Consider the following 23,821-nt stretch of genomic DNA (forward strand, 5'->3'; position numbering starts at 1 on the left):
GGTCTTCTATTATACAGCAATATTGTGCTGGGAATAACTTTTGGTCATATGGAATTGTTTTTCTGGTAGTCAAGTGTTTTCAGTGTTTTTCCTCAAAGAGAAAAAAAAAAATAGTCCTTCCTTCCCATGACTTTATTTCATCAAATCTAAGACATCATTGATTATAAGAGTCAACATTTTTTTTCTTCCTTCTGATGTTATACAGAATAGACCAGTGTGCCATCAACTGAAAAACACATCCCAATTTCAAAGATGTTAGAATTAAAACAATGCATCTTGGGATAGATGAAAAATGTTTGAAAATCATCATGTTCACTGTAAAAGAAGTTTAAATACAGAAGAGGAAAAAGCTCACTCAAAATATGGGCCACTTAAAAACTGTCCTTACTCTCAGGCTTTCCTCAACACTTAATAGCTACAAAAAAACAACTAACCAGGCCCTGTGCTAAGTGCAGAGTATAGATTCATAAAATATCTTTTCCCAGGGAAAACTCCCACTCTAGTGAGAAAGATGGATTCTGATCAAATGATCATAAAACAATGCAACATGGGGTTCACTGAAAGAATGAGCTAAGGATCTGACTCAATCCAAAGGAGTTAGGAGAGGCTTCACAAAAAAGGAAATTGAAATGGAGGTCTGAAGGATAAACAGTCATTCATCAAGTAGAGAAGATAAAAAGACTCTAAGCAGAGGGCACATGTGTACCAAATCATTAAATGTCAAAGCATGTGGGAAGGTCAAAGGGCAGCCATAGCTGAAACTTGTCTTTATTCTTGCACAGACAGCAATTCGGGATGAACACAAGTGCTGGTCAACTAGAGTTTTTACTATCGTGAGAATCACTGAAGTCATCACAATAAAATTTGATTAAATTAAGGCCCTAGTTTATTCCTGTGACAATGATCTATGAGACCACTCATTTTATTATTAAATGCATCAGCAAAGAAATGATCTTTGAGTTATGTCATGACAGCACTAGAAGGCTGTCACGCAGAGGACCCTGCTCACTGTGCCATTTGTCGTGCAGGGTCTCAGCTCCCACTCCCCGCCCAAGAACGCAGGACACGGTAAGGCCAAAAAGGAACACCCACGGAGCCATAAGTAGGGGAGTCAAACCAATATATTCTCGCTGGCGGCTGAGCTGGAGACACAGGAAGCAGGATCTACATAATCTGCCTAATAGCAGTCCGCGCTTGCCAGCCACCATCTTCTTGCTAGCCCCCATTCCTTTCTCTGCTAGCGTAGCCACAGCCGTTATATTAGTGGCCAATGGCCTACGGGTTACAGCTGACGGCCAACTAGCCACAGCTGCTGGCATCTGATCACAGTTGATGGCCATTTACTACCCGAGCCAGCACCTTTCTATGTGAGGCCGAGAGCCTGGAAACTGTTTTTTGGGGTTTTGTCCCCACACTCCACCCCTACAGGGTCTCGCCTCACAATCTACGCGACAAGCATCTTCTGCGAGGGGCCCTGTGTAAGGAGCCTGGAGGTGAATGCACTATCCTGAACACAGCCAGGCTCTCTGGGCACAGCCAGGGTTTCTCAGGGCACCACCACAGTACTTCTGGGCACAGCCAGACATCCTGGGCTTCTTAGGGTACCACCAGTCTCCCCGGGCACAGCCAGAGTTTCTCAGGGCACTGCCACTCTCTCTCTGGGCCTCTCGGGGTACTGTGCTGGAACAACAGCGGCTCACATCAAGGTGCTTACATATTATCAATGGCGGCCAGTCAAGACACAAAAGCAAACATCAACCAGTCCCACTACATGATGGTATGTTCCCAAACAGTCAAGCGTCCATTAAATTAGGGATAGAAGGCAATTCCCCATAGTCCATAGTCATTCGCCAGGGCTGTCCTGGGGGTGAGGGATGACCTTGACCTCACCCTCATCTCCCACGGAGGACTCAGCGTGCATTTCCTCCTGGGACAAGTCCCGCATCCGGGCTGCCTCAGCAAGCAGTTCCCAGCCCACAGGGCAGCAACAACCTTCGCTTTCTCCGGCCTCCGCTGGTTGGGGAACCATCCACATCTTTCCACCCCTCCACGGGAATCGAGCTCTCCGGCAGCTGCTGCTCCTCCTGGTCTTCCTCAGACTGAGCTTTCATACGCACAAACTGCTCCACTGCCCTTCGGAAAGCTTTGGCCAGCACCGTATCCTGCCGACTACGCCATGTGTCACGCAGGGAACCCTGCTCGCTGCGCCATTTGTCGTGCAGGGTCTCAGCTCCTACTCCCCGCCCAAGAGCGCAGGACACGGTAAGGCCAAAAAGGAACACCCACGGAGCCATAAGTAGGGGAGTCAAACCAATATATTCTCGCTGGCGGCTGAGCTGGAGACACAGGAAGCAGGATCTACATAATCTGCCTAATAGCAGTCCGCGCTTGCCAGCCACCATCTTCTTGCTAGCCCCCATTCCTTTCTCTGCTAGCGTAGCCACAGCCGTTATATTAGTGGCCAATGGCCTACGGGTTACAGCTGACGGCCAACTAGCCACAGCTGCTGGCATCTGATCACAGTTGATGGCCATTTACTACCCGAGCCAGCACCTTTCTATGTGAGGCCGAGAGCCTGGAAACTGTTTTTTGGGGTTTTGTCCCCACAAAGGCCATCGTATGAAAAGGTGTCTCCAGACAACTGCAAACAAAGTAACCCCCAAAGTACTAAACGCCCAGTCTCAAAGTGGCAATCGCTGGGAAACTCTTCTGGAAATACAACAGTCAGAAATGGAAAGTGTCCTCTGGAGTCACGTTTTGGGCAGGAAGCCTCAGGCAGAGGCACAAGACTGGTGGGCAGAACAACAAACAGATTTCACGTCAAGCAATTGGGGAAGAGGGTCAGTGATGTCACATCGGAAATCTGCCAAAGCTGCCCAGGACTGAAGTTACGCGCCCACAGCAGCCACTTGGAAGTACGAGAAGATAGATAACTGGCACGAAACAAACCAGTCCACCTGGGACAGCGAGAATCTCGCCGGTCCCGTCAAACTCCACGCTTGGAACTTTCACAGCCCAGCACTTGCCACGCCCCGCACTCTCCCGGGTTAGAAACCAAGGCAACGCGTGCAACGTCACAGTCCCAACACAGTCCGCCACGCAGATCTCCACCAGAGGGGCCAGACTTCGGGCAAGAATCAGGCGCGGGGGAGGAGTTAAGAAGCAAGAAGAAACCTGGGGAAGGAAGTGAAACAGAAGCGGGAAAGAAACGCGGTATGTGGATGGGAGCGGCGGTCCCACCAATCCGATTGGCGAGCAAGGAGAAAAGTCCCCCAAATGCAGACAAATGTCTAGAAATGGGTTTTCTACTTGGATCTGGGTTTCCCAGAAACTCAGCGTTGGCGGCCCCTTCCCCGCCCAACCCCACTTGATTCCTCCCTTTTGATGGGACGCTTAGGGAAAGTAAGAGGGCATTTCTCAGGTGGCTCCCGGGAAAACTGTGAAACTCCCACAGCTGCCGGTCGCACACCCCACACCTGCGAGGGGAGTGGCCAGAGGCGGAGGTGAGGGGAGTGGGCTCTTCCTTACCTGCCGCAGGAGCTTCCACCTGGCGGCCCCTAAGGGCGCTGAGTCTGCGGGCCCCGGAGCCGGGCCTCCGCTTGCTGGGCCCTCACCCGAGGAGCACTCAGCCTCGCTGGCCTCGGCCTCAGTGACTCCAGACTCCATCCCGCTGGAGCCACTTCTACACGAGCTGCCGCCACCACAGGTCTCCCCTGCCAGGACCTGCCTACTTCTTCCCTGTCAGGACCTGTCAAGCCGAGCCTCCCTCCCACTGCCCTCCCCCAAATCCGCATTTCCGGTTTTCTCGTCTCCTAGGCAACCAGGCCAGCGCTGCTTGCGTCATTGCACCATTTTGCGGGTGGCCACCTTGAGTGAGGGCGGGCCAGAGGGTGAGGAAGCTGTGGCAGACACTGCCCCTCTTTGTTCTCTTCTCCCCTGCCTCCTCTAGAGCTCAGAAAACTAACAAAGAATCAAAAGGATTTTACTTTTGCGGATTAAAGAACCCAGGAGGAGGAGGGGAGGGGGGGGAAATTCATTCTTGACCACAATAAAGATGGCGAAATCGGCTTCGTGCTCGTGCTAGGTTGGGGTTACGTAGACCGGCGTGCTGCAAACCCGCTCCGGGCGGCTCTGGGTAGGTTTTGGTCCTGAGAGCTGCAGAACGCAGACTTCGGCTGCACGCGGCGGAGGTCCGACCTCGGTTCCTTCCTAAGAGCTTCGCGTTCTTCGGCCTGCCTTCTCTCGTTTTGGTGTCCAGAGCCAGACTGTCTTTCAATTTGCGTACGTATGGGTGGCGTCTGCGGGGGGTCTCTTCCCTTCTCCCCTGCCTCCCCGCACCCAACCCTCCCTGAGTCCCTTGGTCCTCGCTTTTTGACCGATTGCCCCTTCGCTGCGTGGCACATGGTATCCCACCCCCTCTCGCACTCAAATCACCTCTTCTCAGGGGTGGCGAGTTTCAGCGGCCGAATGAGTAGTTTCTCCCGGGAACACCCGTTCGTCGACCCCACCCCCATCCCCAGCGAGCGGACTGTCTTCTGCCTGCGGGTGAAGGATGGATTGGCGCTGCCCGCATGGCTGTAGTGACTTAGATGATTTATTCTGCTGGTGTCGGCTGCTGATCTCCCCCTACCCCCACTCGCCCAATATTTTGCTGCGACACAGAGATTACGGGAGGCGGGGGCGTTGGCGTAGTAGCGGATCAGAACCGTGGTGAATCCGACTCAGTGTTGTACCTTCGATACGGAGCGGCATTTTGTGGCATACTTCCATGGTGATATTCACCACCATGCAGCATGTCTAGCTTTTTCCCATCCGAGTAATAGTAGCCACCGTTTATTGAGTGGTTACTACGTGCCAGGCACTGTGTTAAGATCTTCACATAAATTGTCTAATTTTATTCTGACAATAACCACTCATAAGGTAAATGGTATCGTTGTTATCTCAGTTTTACAGATGAAGAAACTGAGGCACAGATAGGAAGTGCAGGAGTGAAGACCTGGAACCCAGTCTCTGACTTAACTACTTACTGACTTGGATTAACTTGAAAGGTTAATAAGAACCAACTTCCCAGCAGAAACCAGAGATGGCCTCATATTTTATTTGTGCATCCTGAAGTGGTTTTGGGTTTTCGCTAAATAACTAAATACCTTTTTATGCTAAAGTCCAGTCGTCCAAGATTTGGAGCCAAACCAGTTTGGAATTGTTGCTCTGTTACTTAGTGTCCAAGTGACCTGGGCAGTTGGTTAAACTTCCCAGTACCACAGTTTGCTCATCTGTAAAACGAACATCATAATAGCTACTCTATTGGGTCCTTATGGGGCTCAAATTAGACAAAGTGTATAAAAGCATCTGGCACGAAGCAAACGCTCAACATCTAGTAATTCCCATCCCCCCACACAAACACCTTTCTTAAGTAATTAAGCTTTTCCAGTTTATCATCCATATCCATACCAAACGTATGTTCTCATTTATGTAAGATCAAAGCCATTTTGCCTTTTAAAGCCCTCAGTTTCTGAGATGCCCCCATTAAGTCTATGTATATTTGCAAATTTTTATTTTGGTTTTTGTTTGTTTTCTGTTTTGTTTGCTTTTTAGTTTGCCCCCATGTGTACCAGAATCAGTGCTGCATAGTTTGAACCATATAGGATTGACTTTACAGATGAGACATTTAAGTTACATCTGCCGAGAAGTATGATTTGAATGAAACTCTGATTTATAGAAGTTTTCAGATTTTTTAACCTGAGTTCTCAGCTGTCTGCAGTTATTCACTACCTGACCGGTGCATGGCCCTGAAGGGGAGGGATAAGAACTGTGGATCTCAGATGCTCTGAGAACCCGCTACTGTAAATCATACCTATGAAATCATTCATGTGCTGGCAGCCCCAAAGGGAGCATAAACCAGGGACTTTGCTACCATGCAGCAGAAGAGCAAGTTATTTCTCCAAGCTTTGAAGTATAGTATTCTTCATCTTGGGAAATGCATGCAGAAACAGCATTTGAATCACTGTAACTTCGCTGATCATTATTACAGTAGAATAAAATTGAAAAAATGTCACCTAACCAAGTGTCTGCAGAATAAACCCAAGATATCAGAGTTAGCAGGAAACATCCCAAGTCGGAGCTTCTCATGTAAGGTATGGACTCTTTCAGTTAACCTATTTGTAGGTCATTAGCATTTTTAAAAATAATTCTAGTTTGATTTTTTTTAAATGTTCGGGCTCAATTGTCTGTACTCAAATATAAGTATAAAAGAATATTTACATGTATTTGTAGAGCTCTAATGTAATATATAAAAATACAGATTTATAAAAAGTGATTCACCTTAGAATTGCCTTAGTGTGCCTTACCAGTGCAATTCAAAGTATAATTCAGTTTCCTAAAATTCCTAGATTATAATCGCTCTTAATAAAATCTAGTAATATGCTAATTGTTTTATGAATACCAAATTAGCAAACTTCAGTAAAGGCTATGTACTTGTGTGTTACTTCTGTGTAAAAAAATGAAAAAAGGACTTGCATTTTTGACTGCTTGGATCCTTTAGGAAGATGCTTTTAAACTTTTGTACTTTGGCCAGACCCCAAGCTACAAGGCGTGACCTCAATCTTGAGGACCTGATTGCCCTTAATTGTAGAGGGACCACACATCTCGGTTTGCCTGGGACAGTCCTGCTCTAAACCTGTAGTCCCTGTGTAATTACTAATGGTCTCCCTTTTCCTCTCAGAAGTGTCCTGGTTAGGAGGGTAAATTTTATGCTCATTCTACTTGTTTGAGATTAAGTTATTTATGCTGCTGCCTCTTTGACATACCTCCCCTATCCCTATACTTGTGATGGTCCTTAGCTTCCTTAAATTATATTTGGGGTGATATTCTTGCAATACTTAGAATATTTTATTATTTTAATTTCTAGTTTTGTTTTGTTGCATACTGATTTTTCTTCTTACCCTGTTTTGACTTCCTCATTTTTAATTGTAAAATATGTGTAATATAAAATTTGCCATTTAAACTATTTTTAATTGTATAATTCACTGAGATTAATTATATTCCCAGGGTTGTATAACCTTGACATCAGACAAAAAAATATACCCATTAAGCTATATCCTTTCCTGAGCCTTTAGTAACTTTTAATCTACTTTGTTTTTATGAATTTGCCTATTTTAGATAATTCATATAAGTGGAATCATAATATTTACCCTTTTGTGTTTGTTTGGCTTATTTCACTTAGCATAATGTTTTCAAGGTTCTTCCACATTGTGGATGTCTAAATTGCGTTCCTTTTTATGGCTGAGTAATATTCCGTTGTATGTGTATACCACATTTCGTCTATTCATTCATCTGTTGTTGATAGACACTTGAGTGCCTTCGATTTTTAAAAACAATTTTTTAACCTTATTTTACTCAGTTTGTTTTTTTATTTAATTTTTGCTCTTCTCATAGCTCATACTTATTTGTTGTGGGTTTTGTGTGTGTGTGTGGTAGTTTGTTTTTCTTCTTTTAGCTTTTTATCTGTTACTCCTTCCATTTTAGTCTTTCAGATTATTGTTCTTTTTATAGCATGTTAGCTTACTTTAACACTGACACTTTACTTAATTCAGAAATTCTTTATGCCATCTTTTTATTTCACTTTTACCTTTTGTGTGTGCACACACACATGCAACTTTATCCTACTTTAAAAAGATAAACTTTTAAATTTTACCTACTGGACACAGTTTAGACCTTTAGATTATTTTATTTTATACATGTTTAGAACATTTTGTCATCTTGTGCTTTTCTCTTTAGTGTTAGTTTATAAATAGTAGGCAGGAATTACCATCGGAGTGACAGCTGTGAGATTAACTCACACCCTATGCAGGAGGTGGACTCTTTTTTTTTTTTCCTTCCATCTACCCCTGAAGCAACTTTCATAGATACCTATCACCTAGAAACTTTGTCCTGACTCAGTGACTCCCTTCTTTTACCTGATGAAGGGTCCTGCTTTCCCATGTCATATGTCGACCATTCCTTCTGTGAGAAATGATATGGTCTAAAAGCTGTGGTCTGGCCTTTTATGGTCACTGGGACCTGTGCAAGCTGTGAAGAGACCCGTAGACAAGAATGCACGTTTCCTTTGAGCAAGCATCCACTTGGTTCCAACCTCAGCCACTCCTACGAGTACAATAAAGTGGAAAAGGTCGTTAGTGCCTACAAATTAGAACCTATTTGCTTAAAGTAGTGACCTATTTATATAAATTAACTAAACAAGAGAGGACAGCATATACATGAGAAATGCCAAAAGGCAAGCGATTTAGCCATGACAGGTATGCCTGGGAACTAGTCAGGACTCTAATCTTCCTGAGTGGAAAAAAAGGGAGGTTCAACTTAGTGTTCTCTGACAGTCCTCAAAGTGATAAAATTTAATGATTCCATAGACATCTGCCTTGTTACCTTAGCAACAAAATCACCTATACGTTTGGGACTCTTTGGTACCAATTTCTGCAGTCTGGCTATATGTCAGATCCCGGGGAGCTTTTTAGAAATGTAGATCCCTGGATCTCACTGCACATGTGCTGGATCAGAATCTCTATGGGTGAGGCCTAGGGATCTGTTTTCTGTTGTTGGGTTTATTTGTTTTTGTTTTCTGTTCCTCTGGTAATTCTGAAATTCCCAGCCTGCCACTGACAGAGCACCTGCATTTGGGAACTAGATAACTTGGTGATCAAATGTTGCTGACCTAAACCAAATTGAATTCATTCAATCTGAAGTTCTTATTGGCAAGTACCTTAGCTTTCCATTTCACATTCGCCAGATGGCAGGATGAACTTACTCCATTAACACTCATGCACCAGCTAATAATACTCAAAGACTAGCATCAAACCAGATACATTTATCTTCCACATCCCACTCTGCTCTATCGACAAAAATAATTGCTAAAATCTTTGACCATGATAATTTGAGACACAAAAAGAAAACCAAATATGTAAAGAAAAAAGACTAAGGACTTCAGTTAAACATTTGTCCGTTGGCTACTTCTGTAATATAGATAGCAGTTCCTGTAGTAGTCTCTAAGATAAATAGATTGGAAAATAGATTATCTCCTTCACTGGCACTAGTGATCTGTGATTTGTAGGAATCACTTGTTCTAACAGGTTCAAACCATCTCCGGGAAAGAAGGAGAAGGGGGAAATTTTAAAGGAAAACTCAGGAAAGCCAGAAAGAAAAGAAAAAACTTGTAGCTTCACAATAATTTTTTTTTTTATGCTAGTTCACAGAGTGGACTGCCTTATAGGTACAACTTCATTATTGGTTGTTTCTCCACATCCCATTTACTCTTTAACCTGCTGGAGTGTGGCTCCCGTCCATTAAAAATTCTGTCAGTGTCACCAAGACATAACATATTTCAATCCCATCCCTTTCCTCCTCTTAACAGGCTCTAGCAGATTTGACACACTTGACCATTCCCTCCTTGAACCACTTTTCTCTTTGGTCTCTTCACTCCATGTTTTCCTCCGATCTTACAAACCTATACTTCTCAGATCATACATATGTAGTATTGTTTTACATGTTTGGAAACTGTATAAATAAAATAAATACAGTTGTGTAACTTGCTTGTTTGCTCAACATTATGACTTTGAAATTCCACATTAATACCTGTATGTCTGGTTCATTTATTACAACTGTGTAGTATTCCATTGTATGATATACCACAATTAATGCATTTTTTGGGGATGAGCATGAGGTTGTTCCATTTCCAGACTTAACAAAAAAAGATGCAAAGCACACTTGTATGTATCTCCTTATCCATGTGTGCTAGTGTTTCTTTAGAATCTATATCTAAAATTAGAATTCCTGATTATATTCACATCCTTATGTTTTTAGTCAAATTAATTTCGAAATTGATAGAATTATCCTACCCTCAAACTAGGAAGGAATATGTGAAATTCTCTCTATATATCTTAAATAACACTTGATATTACCAGACCTTTTCCTTTTTACCCTTTTGATGGATAAATAATACGTCGTTTAATTTTCCTTGCCCTGATTAATAATGAGGTTAAGCACCTTTTCTTATATGTATTGACCCCATTGGTTTTGTCTTGAATTGTTTATTCATGTTTTGACCATTTTCCTATTGAGTTTGTCTTTTTCTTACTGATTCATGAGTTTTTTTACATACCCTTTGTCCTTTATGTGTGCTCTATATTTGTGCTATGTCTTTTCACTTTTATGATGTCTTTTGTTAGAAATATTTGTGCTATGTCTTTTTACTTTTATGATGTTTTTGTTTTTAAAGTTTTATGTTTTGTGCTGTCTGTGTTTCATTTGACTCACCAGTTATTTGTTGAACGCCTATTATGCATCGTTCCAGCCATTGGATATATAGCAAAGGAAACAAAAATTCCTGCCTTCATGGAGCTTACAGGAGACAGCTTACAGGAGCTTGGCAGGAGAGAGAAGAATAAAATATATGAGTCAAATACAAAGTATGTCAAAGGCAATAGGTACAATGAAAAATAAAATAAGACAGGGAAGAAATGAAGAGGCCATGTTGCAATAGGGAGGATTGTTATTCTAGTGGGGTGATCACGAAAGCCTACCTGAGAAGGTGACGCCATAACTGGGTGTGTAGAAGTGTAGTAGTCAATGAGGTCAGCAAAGTAATGGGACAAGATCCTTTAGTATCTTGTAGGCCATTATAAGGATTTTCGCTTTTCCTGTTGAGGGAGATGGGAAAACCATTGGAGGGGTTTTGAATGACAAAGTGATAAGATCTGACTTTAGGCTCTTATTTATGGAAAATGACTGTGAAAGGTAAAGGCAGAAGCAGAACATTTAGGCTTTTGCAGTAATCCAAAGGAAAAACGATAGATACTGGTACCTCCAGAGTAGTCCCAGCACAAGTGTGAGAAGTGGGCAGAGTCTAGATACATCTTGAAAGTAGAATTGACAGGATTTGCAGATCACTTGGTTGTAGCAAGAGAGAAACACAAAGACGACTTTAAGGCTTTTAAGCCTGAGCAGCTGGAAGGACGAAGTTGTCATTTATGAAGATAGGGAAGATTGCCTGAAGAACAGATTTTGTGGGGGAGAGGGTACATGGGGAGATTGGGAGTTCAGTTTGGACATTTTTTGACATACCATTAGACATCCAAGTAGAAGTCAGTTTGGATATACAAGTTCAACTTGTTCAGGGGAAAGGTTCCGGCTAGAAATATTAATTTGGGAGTAATTTGGGAATCCTCAATATATAAGTAGCATGTAAGGTCATGAGGCTGGATGACGTCACCAAGGGAATTAGTGCAGACTGTAGATAAAGTGGTCCAGGGCTCACCAGTGTTAAGCCCGAGAGTTGAGTAGGAACCAGCTACACAGACTGAGAAGGGCCAGTGAAATAGGAGGAAAACAGTGAGAATGAGGTGTCCTAGACGCCAAGTGAAGAAAAGTGTTTTTAAGAGAAGGAAGTGATCAGCTGATAGCTCAAACAATATAAAATACCTAGAATTAACATCTGTACTTTGCATTGCAGGGGCCATCAGTGAGCGGTCAGTAGAATGAGAAGGGCCGAAATCTTACTGGGCTCAAGAGAAGGGGGAGAGGAATTGGAGGCAGGGAGCAAAGGAAACAATTACTTTCTTTCATTTAACAATTCTGAATAACAAAATAAATGGCAACTATAACTAGATATTTTAAATGAATAACGATTTTTTGAAAGTGTTTCACAGGTGCTAAATGAGATGTGTACTAATATGAATATACATCCGATATGTTCATTACAGATTGACGATGGTCCTGTGTCAAACAATACAGACACTATCAAGTCAAGGAAGTTCCTCTCTATGCCCACTTAACAGTTTTATCATTTTTGTTACATATGTTATTTTCTTTTTTTAATGCATTAATTGAAATGGCCCTAAGATTTATCTCCTTTATTTGTGTTAGATTACATTGAAAGATTTTTTTCTAATGTTGAACCATCCTTTCATTCTTAAGATAAATCTTTCTTGGTCATACAGGATTTTATTATTAATAGTTGTTTTTGTTTTGTGCTTTTAAAAAATACATTGATTTATCATATTTTAGGTTTTTTAATCCATATTTTACAGTTAGGTTGATTTTTAATTGTCATATATTGTCATTGTCCAGTTTGGGTATCAAGATAGTAGCCTGATAAAATAAGTTGAGTAATTTTAAATAGTTGGCTTTTTTTTTTTTTTTATAGTTAGCATATGAGAAGATTATCTAGTCCTTGAAGACTCAAGAAATCTACCATTAAAAGTATCTGGGTTTCCTGTCTCTTAAGAAGAGGACACTTAATTACTAGTTCAATTTCTTTGATAGTTATTGGCTTATACAGCTCGTCAATTTTTTGAGTCATTTTAGTGGTAATTCATTTTTCTGAAAAATCATCCATTTTATCTATGTTTTCAAATGTATTGGCTTAAAGAACCTTATTGTGATTTTTAAAATCTCTATTATATCTCTATGCCACATTTTTCATTTTTAATATTCTTTGTCTTTTTAAAATCAGTTTTGCTATATATGTCTCTTTCAGTACGTTTTTCAAAGAACCAACTTTTTATTTGTTCTCTCTTTAGTTTATAAATTTCATTGAAACAAATTAATTTTATTTCCTTTCTTCTACTTCCTTTAGGCTTACTCTTCTCTTTTTCCTCTTAAATTGAAATGTTTCATATTACATTATATCAGGACACACATAATGTTAGCTTGTCCCGCTATTAATGATGCTAAGCTTGATAATTTTAGTTTGTGTGATAAGTGCTTGCTTTCTCCATTGTTAAAGGGGCATTATTCCCTTTGCAATTGCTAAGTAATCTGTAGGGTAATGCTTTGGTACTGTGTAAATATTGTATTACCCAATATAATTTCATCTAATGGGTTTAACAACCATTGATGATCTTTAATCAGTTGTTTCACTGGGGCTTCCTAATGATTTTCTAATTCTAGTCTTTCTACATTTGTTAGCTGGTATTCTATAAAGAAGAGTTTCTTTTTTTTATGAGTCTCCAATATTTGGTCTTCACATAATTACTCGAATATATTAGTTATATGATAGAAGTAGAGACTGAATGGTTCAGACTCTCATAACAACCATTGTTGCTAACTTGAATCTAATCCAAATTATAAAGGATCTCAAAAATTCTCAGAGAAACACTTTGTGAAAATGATTGTTTTTCCATTTAATTTGTTTTGGTGACTTTCCCATTTTATTGGTGTGTTTAATTTTAAATTGTAAATGCTTTGTGATATAAACTATATTTATAGCTTACATTCTCTACAGTGTTGGTAAAGTACCATGGACACACTTGTGCAATAAATATTTACCAGCTGTTGGAGCTCCTTACCAAAGGCTTAGTGCCCCTCTGGCATGAATCTCCACAGTTGTCATCTTTGGCAGAAAGCTGATGTTGAAAATCTTGGCTAGAATTCTTTTGCTTAAACAAGGCAAACCTGGGACTGTTGAGTTATTGAACCCTTTTTTTATTTGACAATTAAGGTTTTGCCTTATCTAAATTTTAGTAATTTATATGATAGTTATCTTCTCACCAGAAGTCAACTAAAGCTCATAGCTTATTAGATACTCCTAAAAGACAAGAGTGCTTATTTAGCTTTCATCTATATCTCTATTCATGTTCATTAATTTTCCATTATTTTTTCTTCTTTTTATAAGGTGAACGTACTATTTTGTTCCTTAAATTCAAAGAGAAGTTCTGTTATATAAAGCATTAACTCACCTTTTGATCTGATAAACAGTTCTATTTGGGGGATTCCTTATCCCCACGAAGAGAGGAAAATTATGGCTTATGAAGATGTAAAGTAGGGCAAATTTCTTATAACTCTTACTGTCAATAAAATAATACTGAACATTTATTAATAAAGATAATATCTTCCTGTCCTGTTGACATTTCCCTCTTTTTGAAGAGGTATTTTAGTACTTTATAAAACTCAGTAGGTTTTTTTTTCACCTCTCACCACTGATAATTAAATATGTAAACATTCTTGGGATTTCCTTTACTGTTTAATTTGTATAAACCTTTCCCATAGTATTTCTGAACATTCTCCAGCTTCTTGGTAGTCCTACATCTTAAGAACTTGTCCATTTAAATTAATAATATAGCCATAAAGTCTCCACCTTATTTTCTTTCTTTACATTTTTAAATGAAAAAGATCGTTTATTGAGCTTCAACATTTAAGATCTGTGAAATGCATATTATTTCATAGGTAGAGACCTAACATTGCAGGACTTACATGGAAAAAAAAATAAGAATTATCTGTAAAAAGCAAAGGATTTTTCCTTAGTTTGAAATATACCAATAAAACTTTTTCCAGGATTTTCTGCCTATTAAACAAGAAAACAAAAAATCCCTTTCAGAAAACATGGATGCATTTGAAAAAGTGAGGACAAAATTAGAAACACAGCCACAAGAAGAATACGAAATCATCAATGCAGAGGTAGGATATCTTTTGACTTTTTTTTTTTCTAATCTGATATTAATCAGTCAAGCTGTAAATGAAATACCTTGTGATTTATAGAGATAATCCCACATGAAAATTAGACAGCTTCGGGCCTTTAAAATATGCTAAAACAAACAAAAAATCTTAAAGAACAAAGAGTAAGTAGAGTGATCCTTAAAATACAAAGATCAAAACCAAGATAAAAATAATTCCAAGAAGTTGAAATGAAATTGTCATATTTCATTATTATTTGGAAAGTATTTGTTTGCTCTATCTACACTTTTTTTATAAAAAGAAATTTACTGAAAGTAGTATAATATCATGAAAGCCAAGTATTTGATCATTTTATGGTAATAGTCATAAATATTTGATTGAAATAGACTGAACATGCATGTTGAAAATTTTTCGGTAAGACTGGAAAACAGAACCATAGCTTATAAAAGAAAATCGCATACATATAGAATGGAAATAGCAAGAGGTTAAGAATCAGAAATTCCAGATTCAAATTATGTGTCTGAAGCTACCTGAAATCATATCAGTCAGTCAGTTGCATTTACTATGTAAGTAATAGACAGGAGCACTGTTCATGTATTGGTAGTATTTATTCTTTCAATTCCAAATTGTCTGTATCTGTCACCCCACAAATGATGAGATGCTTTGTGTAAAATCTAATCAAGATCATGAACAGTTGGTGGTGACAGTATATTTTACAGGAAAGAATCTCACAGTTATTGCCTGGGTTTTCAGCCCAGTGTGAGCCACAGTTTCCTCATCTGCATAATTTTGGACTATATTAAAAATGCCACTTGATCTCATAATTGAATGCTACTATAGGAATATCAGATGCTCCCCAAAATGTAGCTCAAGCCTTTTGTACAGTCATAAGAACCAGCCAACCTAAATTTCATTATGTCTTCTCTGTTGCCTCTTCCGGATATGTATAAGAAACGCCTTCAGTGGTTGTGAACATATGAAAACCATTTCTTATCTACTATGTTGTAAAAGGATCTATTTTACTATTTTTGTGTTCATTCATAGACTTCAACAGATCTGCTTTTTGTGAAAGATCTCAGTTCTTCATCTTGATCAGTCAGACCATTAAACAGTTAATTGAATTAAATTGTTTGCATAATTAAATAAATTGTTTATTTATTATTATTAATAAAACTCTTTTCATTGTCAGATTAAACATGGTGGTTTTGTGTATTATCAAGAAGGTTGCTGCTTGGTTCGTTCCAAAGATGAAGAAGGTATATCATAGTTTTTCCTTTTAACATGTTCTTATTTTTCATAGGAAATTTGATATTAAATTTTCAGAGGTATCGAAAAAAATTCTTAGATTATTTCTGAATTTTCCCCTTTTTTAAATGACTAGTTTTTAGTATCTGGGATTCCTTAAGATGTAGTTAACAGCTACACAAAAGCTTGGACAGGGAGAATAGAGGTGGGAACCAGCGTTTCTTGAGCATCTGTAATGTACCAGGTACTGTGCTAATTTTTTACAAATTATTCAGTATCATTTACATTGTCTTACTTTCGAGGTTCTATATGGTCTAGAAATACTAGATTATAACTGTCAAATAATACTACATAGGCTGATGCATAGTATAATACTGAATAGCATAGCGTAATAAAATAACTAATGCCAGTTTCTATGCAAGCTGCCATCAGTGCTGAAGGAAGCCAGAATATAGCTTCTTATAGTAGAGAAATGCGAATTTAAAACATTGAAATACAGTTTAAATATTTAAGTGCATCTTGTGGCAGTCTCTCTTTCATTCTTTCCTCTATGCAGCAGACAATGATAATTACGAAGTTTTGTTCAATTTGGAGGAACTCAAATTAGACCAGCCCTTTATTGATTGTATCAGAGTTGCTCCTGATGAAAAATATGTAGCTGCCAAGATAAGAACGGAAGATTCTGAAGCATCTACCTGTATAATTGTGAAGCTCAGTGATCGGCCTGTAATGGAAGCTTCTTTCCCAAATGTGTCCAGTTTCGGTGAGCTCCCAGCCAAAGCAGTGTTCTGTGTTGAAAAGGCAACAGTAAGAGAATTGTTCATACTTTTGAAACATTTTACTGCCCATGTGAGTCAATGAGAAGGTTAGTGCCTGATCTATTTATCCCAGTGGACACCACACCTTCTTCCTATGTGCCTCTTACTCAGGAGCCCTTCTTTAGTTATATGTCCAACAGCATATTGCCCGGGGTCACTACTGAGAGTAACTTTGAACATGTTGAACTAACTTAGTCATAAGTAGAACTCGTGATATTTTTACTAACAGAACCAACTTTAAATTTTTTCCTTTATCATTGAGTAATGCATACATGTTTGTTCATACTCTTATCCTACCGTTTCATTTTTCAACATAAATTTCCATTTAATAACTAAATGCTTTTGCAATTCATTGAAGTTATGTCCAATCTAATTGGTTCTAAGACATACATTTTGTACCTTTTAACCTGTAAAATCAGGATGCATATTATGCAGTGATGTCTTACAGTCACTGTCAGCCAGGTGGCAGTCATGATGTAATTGTGTGAAAACTTCCAATGACAGCTTCGGGTCAGATCAAGAAAACACTAGCATTAAAGTCTATTTGGTAGCTTAAGACATCTGTGGCTTGAAGGCAGTCATAAAACATTTAGGCATGAGATAAAGTGATCCAGTATTTCCCCAGACTTAAAGTTGGAGGTTATAGATTGAAACATAATTCATCTCCTGAAAGCAAATATTGACTTTACCAAAGTCTTTCCAAAATATAGAACATTCAATTCCTATCTAGAAACTTGAGTACCCTGAGACTGATCACAGCTTGAAAACTTAGAATTGATGTAGTATTTTATTCTCTAGAAAGCTCTCAGGCTTATATATAACACAGGTTATATACAGTTGAACCTATGTTAGATTTACAGAGATAAACTTGCACGTCTCTTCGGCACTCAAAATTAGAATGCACTTGGCTGGTTTGTTGTGTTTTTTGTTGTTTTTTTTTTAACTGTAAGTGGGTGGCTATGTGTAATTCTTTATTTTTTTTTCAGAGTGGGTAAAGGATGAAGAAGAAGAGGATGTTTTATTCTACACCTTCCAGAGGAACCTTCGTTGTCATGATGTATATCGAGCCACTTTTGGTGATAACAAACGTAATGAACGTTTTTACACAGAAAAAGACCCAAGGTACTAGAATAATACAATTAAATCTTTTTCTCCAGAGTATTTCTCCAGTTACTTAAAGCTGCTCTTGGTTGACTTAAAATGTTGATTTTGGCTGGAACCAGATGTAAGGCTAAGATGAGCATAATCATTCTTTCATAAGTTGTTTGGATTCAAAATTGGAGTCTAGATATAGTCAAACTCCAGAGTGAACACAAATACATCATTAAACTGTAAACGATTAGTTACTAACATTCTCTCTGGACTGTGACGCATGAGAGGAGTTGTTAATTAAATATTGAAAGGGTTGTCATATAGCAGTTATAAATTTCTTGTAAGTCATAACTAGATACCATGGTGTCAGTTGCACAGAATTTACTACTCATTTCATGTAGATTATTTGAATTTTAAATTGCTTTGCCTTTAGCCATGGTGACTGTTGGTCTTTAAATTTTACTTTCCCTAGTAATTTGGTAATTTCTCCTTAAAGCTAATTCTCTCTACTTCCTTGTGATCTCCAAGATTCATGCCTTATATTACCACTTAACCACACTTGGAAGGAAATGATAGTAAATTTATCTGGCAAAATCCCTTAACTCTTAACCTAGATATGCTTTTCCAAATGATTTATAAGAAAAAAATTTTTTGTTAACATAAGGATCCTGTCACCTCATGCATCATTTAACAGTATAGTTTGAACAATATCTGAACAGATTTTATTTAAAAAAAAAAAAAAAGAATTTAACACCAAATAAATCTATTGAAGTGAATTCGAAACTAACCTAAAACAAGAAAATTAACCCTTCATTTCATAAAATGTCAGAGCTGACAAGGACCCTAAAGAATATCTTGTACAACCCCCAGTTTATATTAATAATTTGTAGTCTGGAAAAGTTACATTATTCCAGCCCATAGAATTAACATTCTTAGTTCAGTAATACAGTCACTGTTTCTTGGTGTTTTTTTTCTGATGATTTTTTTAATGAGAGACTACCAAAACCATTTGATCTGTTTTATGTGTCATTGGTCAAGGATATCTTTTGGAGATGACAGTTTAAGCTAGTAATTTATTATGTTATATCAATGACATGATTATGAATCATTTTCCATCTTATGAATAAAACTCAAAATTGGAAACAAAAAAATTAAAAACTAGCGCAGTGAGCTATACCCTTGAATAAGGTACTTCCTTGCCATATGTTGTTACTGTCTTAAATTCTAAAATTGAGTCGTCATACATACATTTAAGATTCTTGGCAAATGCTTGGCTTCCAGCGTGCTTTTTCTTCCCCATAAGGAATGAGCCACAATTAAATATGTTTAAGCCTAGTTTGGCATTCAGAACCCTGACCTACAGCACAGACTAGTTTGGGGATTGCGAATACTTTAAACACAGCCCCAAATCCAAAGGGAAGGACCAAAAAGGAAAAAGCAGAATAACTGAAGAGAAAATGGAGTAAAGATCTTCATAGAGCTTCTAAAACACAATTACTTTTTCTGTGATTGCTTTGACCCCCAGATGTCAGTTTTCTGTACAAATAAAGTTTGCCAAAATGACTATAACTTTTTCTGGTTCCTTGAGATGTAAAGTTAGATTGTTTGAGATCTTTCCTTTTTCTTAAGGTAGATGTTTATTGCTATAAACTTCTCTCTTAGAACTGTTTTTGCTGCAGCCTGTAAGTTTTGGTATGTTGTATTTCCATTTTCATTTATTTCAAGGTATTTTTTTATTTCTCTTTTGATTTCTTCTTTCACCTGTTGGTTGTTTAGAAGTGTATTGATTTCTATTTGTGGATTTTCCAGTTTTCCTTCTTTTAAGACTGTGATCTAACATATAATCTTTCCTGGAGAATGTTCCCTGTACATTTGAGAGGAGTGTGTATTCGGCTGCCGTTGGATGGGTTGTATATGTCTGTCAGGTCCATTTGTTTTAAAGTAATAGTTCAAGTCCTACATTTCCTTATTGGATTTATGATTGTCATATCTGCTTGAATTGACCCTTTTATCATTATGTAAAGGCCTTTATTTCTTGTTAGAGCTTTTGAGTTAAGGTCTCTTTTGTCTGATATAAGTATGGCTACTTCTGCTCTCTTGGTTTCCATTTCCATGGAATGTCTTTTTCCATCTCTTCACTTTGAGCCGATGTGTGTCCTTGAAGCTAAAGTGATTCTTATAGGCAGCATGTAGTTGGGTCTTGTTTTTAATCCAATCAGCCACTCTATGCCTTTTGATTGCAGAATTTAATCAATTTATATTTAGAGTAATTATTGATAAGGACTTCTTAATGCTGTCTTATCAATGTTCTCTAGCTATTTTGTAGTTCCCATGTTCCTTTCTTCCTTTCTTACTGTCTTCCTTTGTGAATTGATGATTTTCCATAGTCATGTGGTTTGATTCCCTTGTCGTTATATTTTGTGTATCTACTTGTAGGTTTTTGCTTTGTGGTCACCATAATTGTCTTCTTTTTCTAAGAAACTTGTCACTTGTCACTAAGTGTATTCTCACTTCCTTATAACCATGTATCTGCCAAATAATTGACCAAATAATTTATCTTTTGATTACCTGTGTCATCATCAAACCAATATAAGTAGATAACAATAGCAAAGGAAGTGTTAAAAATTAAGAGCAAAGTAGGGTAGGTGACTTGCCCTACAACCATATAGGAAAACATGAAGCTACAACAGTTAAAATAATACAAACTGACAGACAAATAATAGAGACCAGAATAGACCCTAGTATGTATAAAAACTTATTATATGATAAAAGAGACCTCACTAACTAATGAAAAGTAAATGGGTGTTATGTTTTTAATGCTGTGAGAAATACTGACTATTTGGACAAAAAATAATTTTTATCACTTTATACATCAGCATACATTCCTAAGAGATTTAAAGAATCTATTGATAAAAATAAAACCATCAAAAAAAAAAAACACCAACCACTAGATGAAAATACAACTATTTCACTCAACTTGGCTGAAATATTTCCAAAGCATAAAATCAACAAAAGAAATTACAAAGGTAGTGCCAGTATTCTTGGTTACCTAAAATACGCGTATTAAACTCTTTAAGTCAAAAACCATTGTAAACAAATAAATTTAGATACAGATGACAAAATGGAGGAAAGTATTTTTAACAAAATTGCAGCTGTATTTTAATTAGGCTGGTGAAAAAGTAATTGCGGTTTTTGCAGTTATTTTCAACCTTTTAAACTGCAATTACTTTTGTACCAGTCTATCCTTAACCTATAAATAGATGTTATCGACCAATATTTAAACTATATCACCAAGTTTAAAATGGACACAGACACATGACAGAAGAAATAAAGTTGACAAACATGGCAATGTAATCCAGTACAGAAGGAATTTACCAAAATGTTAGCCATGCTTATCTCTGGGTAGTAGATTCAGGGTTATCGTCCTTCTTTATATTTTCAGTATATTTAGTAAAATTACTTTTCTAATAAGGAAACATGTAAATATTTAAAGCCATCCATTGTTTCAGAGTGAAAAATTAGTATTTCCATTCCTAAGAATTTATCCTAGGGAAACAATTGTAAAGGTAGGTCAGGGAGGGGAAACTAGGTTCATGAATATATTCCCCTTAATATCTTTTATTACAGTAAAACCTTAAAATCTAAATTTTTAAGAATTATGATAATTTAATCTGATAGACTATTAAGTTGCCATTAAAAATAATGATCGTAAAGACTGTGTAATGTGGAGGGAGATCCTGATATCTGAAGTGAAAAATGCAGAATCGAAAATGGCAGCTGTGTTTTAATTACATGTATTTTAAGACATGCATGAAATACAAATAAACCTTAGAAGGAAAAAATAGTTACGTTAATTTTTTTAATGTGTTAGGTTAGTGGGATTGTGAGGATTTTTTTCCTATTGTTGTAAAAAGTAGGAGAAGGGTAGGAAAGAAATCCAACATATATATACAGAGGAAAAACAAAGTAAACTCTGTGTCCCTTTTCGTCCCTACAGTTACATATCTCCTCTAGGAAATTTATTTTCTCTTCTTAGCAAAACGCCCTTAAAAATCTATTAATGTGGTTGAGAATTAGATGATATCTGTACTTTACATTGAAATGCATTTAAAAAAAGAGGTTGATGATGCATATATGTGATAAAAACTGTATCGCAAAGTGTTAGCAATGATTGAATCTCAGTGATGGGGATACAGGTATTTACCTTACATTTCTTTGAACTTTTCTGCATGTTTGAAAATGTTCATAATAAAATATTAGAGAAAAATTATTTTAAATGTTTTTTGGGGGAAATGGGAAAACAATAGCAATATTTTAGTTTACAAGCAGACTTCCCTAAGGAGTTGTTTTTATTTTTCTGCATGATAAATTAACATGTATACTGACACTTGTGAGATAATTGTCATTAATAAGTTAGCATACATTTGAAATTTATTAGATTTTCATATCTGTTTCTCTCTCTCTCTCTCTCTCTCTCTTTCTCTCTAGCTATTTTGTTTTCCTTTATCTTACAAAAGACAGTCGTTTTCTCACTATAAATATCATGAACAAGACCACTTCTGAAGTATGGTTGATAGATGGCCTAAGCCCTTGGGACCCGCCGGTGCTTATCCAGAAGCGAATACATGGGGTCCTTTACTACGTTGAACACAGAGATGATGAATTATACATTCTCACTAATGTTGGCGAGCCTACAGAATTCAAGGTGATCCTGTATTCTTCTTATCCCCATTTGGGCTGTTAAGAAGTGTCACCCTTCCATCAGCAACATTTTTTATTCTAAAAGTTCATTGTTTTGTAGACTTTTGGTAAACTGTAGAAATTGATGCTATTTCCTGTGCATAACCAAACCCATTTCTCTTCCCTTAGAGCTAATACCTCTACATATTTTAATTGTGTGCCAAAAAAGGATAGTAAATGAAACATACTCTATTCTGATTATGTCAGTTACCAAAGTCAAACTTAGTGGCCAAAAAAAAACAAACTTACAAATTCATGATTTTGTGAGTTAGCAATTTAGATCTTTCTCAACCAGGCAGTCTTCAACTGGTCTCAGCTAGACTCACTGATGTTTCCAGTCAGCTGGCTGTTGGTACCTTCACTCAAATGCCCATTGGTTGGCTGTCATCTAAGCACTGGGCCACCCAGTAGGCGAGCCTGGGCTTATTCATATGGTGATAGTCATCCTTCAGCCCTGATGTGGTTAGTTCCTTCACCTCTTTCTAAAACAGCGAAGAATAGTGTCGTCTAGTTTTCAGTGGTTCCATCTATGGATGTTGTCGTCACGTTCAGTTACCAGGATCTCTTGTGACTTTCTTCCATACAGCTAATGAGAACAGCAGCTGATACACCTGCTATTATGAATTGGGATTTATTTTTCACAATGAAGAGAAACACCAAAGTCGTAGACTTGGACATGTTTAAGGACCACTGTGTTTTGTTCCTGAAGCACAGTAATCTGCTTTATGTTAATGTGATTGGTCTGGCTGATGATTCAGTTCGGTCTCTAAAGGTATGTTTAATTAGCAAAAGACAATAAATACTGTTCATCAAAATGCCTGAGGTTTAGCTGAACCAAAACACATTTTGAATAATAGCAATGTGCTTTTTCTTAAAAGGAATTTAATTTAAATGGAATTTAACATACTGGGTCTTTATTAGAGGACCTTGCTTTTAATGCAGTTTTACCGAAAACACTCTTAATAGCATGAACTTCTTATATCGAGTTAATTGCAACCACAATTAACTGTGTCTCTTTCTACATATCTCTATAAAACACGTATTTCTACAACTTTAGATAGAATAATAACTCAGGCCAACTTGGGAGCTGGTGCCTAACCACTGCCTGCTGCTCCCATCCGCACAGCCCCAGTGGATGGGAATCATGCCCACTGTGTTTCTGCCACTGCTTGCTAATGTCTGCATCATCTCTGGCAATTTTCTCACGGGATCGGGGAGGGTGAACTGTGGTTTCTTTCAGTAAGGGGACAGCAGTGGCCTCCACTGCAACACAGCTGGTGGAGGCACAGCTGCCTGAGGCTGACTCTCTGGTGCTGCCTGTGGCTGTCACAAGAGATAGTCTGCCTCCACCAGTGAACTTGCAATGGCACGTGACTGCCCAGTTTTAAAGCAGCGTTAACGTGTGAGTTAAGGTAACAGTCACTGAAGGGGAGAGGAGAAGCCTCCGTTTTACTTGATATGGAAAGAGCTGTGGAGCCAGTGAC

At 38.0% G+C, this 23,821-nt stretch overlaps 2 protein-coding genes across 10 annotated transcripts in view; one reads left to right on the plus strand and one right to left on the minus strand.

Annotated features, from left to right (window-relative positions):
* CAMKMT (calmodulin-lysine N-methyltransferase) overlaps positions 1 to 3,790 on the minus strand; it is a 329,635-nt gene extending 325,845 nt beyond the window's left edge. For both annotated transcript variants that reach the window (XM_081069253.1, XM_081069252.1), the window contains exon 1: positions 3,529 to 3,790. In XM_081069253.1, the coding sequence (XP_080925379.1) occupies positions 3,529 to 3,666 (138 nt within the window). In that variant the 5' untranslated portion in view covers positions 3,667 to 3,790. The remainder of the gene's footprint in view (positions 1 to 3,528) is intronic.
* PREPL (prolyl endopeptidase like) overlaps positions 3,074 to 23,821 on the plus strand; it is a 34,355-nt gene continuing 13,607 nt past the window's right edge. Inside the window, exons 1-9 of one of the 8 annotated variants that reach the window (XM_081069239.1) lie at positions 3,074 to 3,213; positions 4,085 to 4,281; positions 5,596 to 6,134; positions 14,323 to 14,445; positions 15,632 to 15,698; positions 16,247 to 16,450; positions 17,492 to 17,627; positions 22,086 to 22,302; positions 22,924 to 23,109. In XM_081069239.1, coding sequence (XP_080925365.1) covers positions 5,916 to 6,134; positions 14,323 to 14,445; positions 15,632 to 15,698; positions 16,247 to 16,450; positions 17,492 to 17,627; positions 22,086 to 22,302; positions 22,924 to 23,109 — 1,152 coding nt within the window. In that variant the 5' untranslated portion in view covers positions 3,074 to 3,213; positions 4,085 to 4,281; positions 5,596 to 5,915. Of the gene's footprint in view, positions 3,214 to 3,858; positions 4,282 to 5,595; positions 6,135 to 14,322; positions 14,446 to 15,631; positions 15,699 to 16,243; positions 16,451 to 17,491; positions 17,628 to 22,085; positions 22,303 to 22,923; positions 23,110 to 23,821 lie in introns of those variants that run through there. The other 7 variants (XM_081069238.1, XM_081069237.1, XM_081069241.1 and 4 more) reach the window with 7 other exon arrangements.

This window comes from Rhinolophus hipposideros, assembly GCF_964194185.1.
Source record: "Rhinolophus hipposideros genome assembly, chromosome: 12".
Taxonomy (NCBI): domain Eukaryota; kingdom Metazoa; phylum Chordata; class Mammalia; order Chiroptera; family Rhinolophidae; genus Rhinolophus; species Rhinolophus hipposideros.